The sequence below is a fragment of the Crocuta crocuta genome, unplaced genomic scaffold (assembly GCF_008692635.1).
Source record: "Crocuta crocuta isolate KB4526 unplaced genomic scaffold, BGI_CrCroc_1.0 scaffold944, whole genome shotgun sequence".
Classification (NCBI taxonomy): Eukaryota; Metazoa; Chordata; class Mammalia; order Carnivora; family Hyaenidae; genus Crocuta; species Crocuta crocuta.
Window position 1 is genome coordinate 86940 of NW_027528243.1, and position 1238 is coordinate 88177.

The following is a 1238-nucleotide window of genomic DNA, read 5'->3' on the forward strand; positions in this document are numbered from 1 at the left end:
AAGCCTTAACGGTGCTCAGGGGCCCACGTGGAGCGTGCTTTCATTTGGCACTAGATTGAGCTCACGGGACCGAAGGGCCCCGTTTTGTTGGTCACAAAGTTAGCGGAGTGCCTAGCACTTTGTAGGCGCAGAACCATCGCTTGTTGAGTGATCGGACGGGTTGGGGATGACAGCGGGAGGTGCAAGCGGAAATGTTTGGCGGCGAGTTGGGAAAGCTTTGAGATCACAGAGTTTATTTACATCGAAGAGGAGAAAAACCTCTGAGAAGAGATGATCGCATGTAGGAAAAGTGATCGGCGGNTCCTCCCAGGAGAGTGAGTACTGGAGTGGGAAAGTGAATCGGTTAAGAAGGGGAAAGGGAAAAGGTTATATAATTGTTGCTGTGTAAGTCTTCACAGCCAGTGCTTATTGAATGGTATGTCAGGCACTGTACTAAGTGCTTTACCTGTGCTGTGTGTTGGAAAAGAAATGGAAAAGTTTCACAGGCATTGAGGGGCAGGTTAAGGTTCCGACAGCGGGGAGATGTCTCCATAAATCTTTTTCTTCCAAGAATGGGAAGTAATAAAGCATTGGTGAAGAGGACAGGCTACGGGANTATTCAAGTCCCGTTTTGCTGCTTAATAGTTGCGTGACTTTGAGCACTTTTCTTAACTTCCCTGGGCTTTATTTCTTAACCGTTTAAAAGAGGAAAAATTAGTGCCAGGACATTTAGAGTTGTTGTAATGATTTAGTGCCTGGAACCTAATAAATAGTCGTTGAGTGTTAGCTCTTAGGGTTTCCTGCATGGGAAGCAGAAACAATAAAAACAGTACTGACTTAGGATGGAGACCTACCTCTCCAAATTAAATTTTTCTCCTGGCTGTGTTAAGGCAGAAAGCAACCAACCTCTTTACTGGACAACCGTCACCAAAAGATGTTGGAACTTCTTGGATGAAATTTGTATTTGTACACTTAGAAGATGAATAATTTATCTTAAGAGTGCAGATGAAGCTGGTGGCAGCAGGGATGAGAACTTGGCTGTTCATTCTTCCCCCTGTATGCATATATTCCAAGTTGGGTTATAAGTATGTCCCTTTTAGGCTATTTCTTTAAATGGGAAACTTGAGTCTAATTCTGCATGATTTTAATACCTGAAGAAAGAAGTAAAAAATAGTATATTCAAGCAATCAAATCAATTTATCTTGTAAGGGTTTGTTTTTGTTTTTTTTTGTTTTTTTTTTTAACAGGTGGAGAAACAG

General features: G+C 42.1%; 1 protein-coding gene across 1 annotated transcript in view; it reads left to right on the plus strand.

Annotated features, from left to right (window-relative positions):
* The first annotated feature begins 270 nt into the window (after positions 1-270).
* NKAP (NFKB activating protein) overlaps positions 271-1238 on the plus strand; it is a 23464-nt gene continuing 22496 nt past the window's right edge. The window contains exon 1 of the mRNA XM_077753064.1: positions 271-314. Coding sequence (XP_077609190.1) covers positions 271-314 — 44 coding nt within the window. The remainder of the gene's footprint in view (positions 315-1238) is intronic.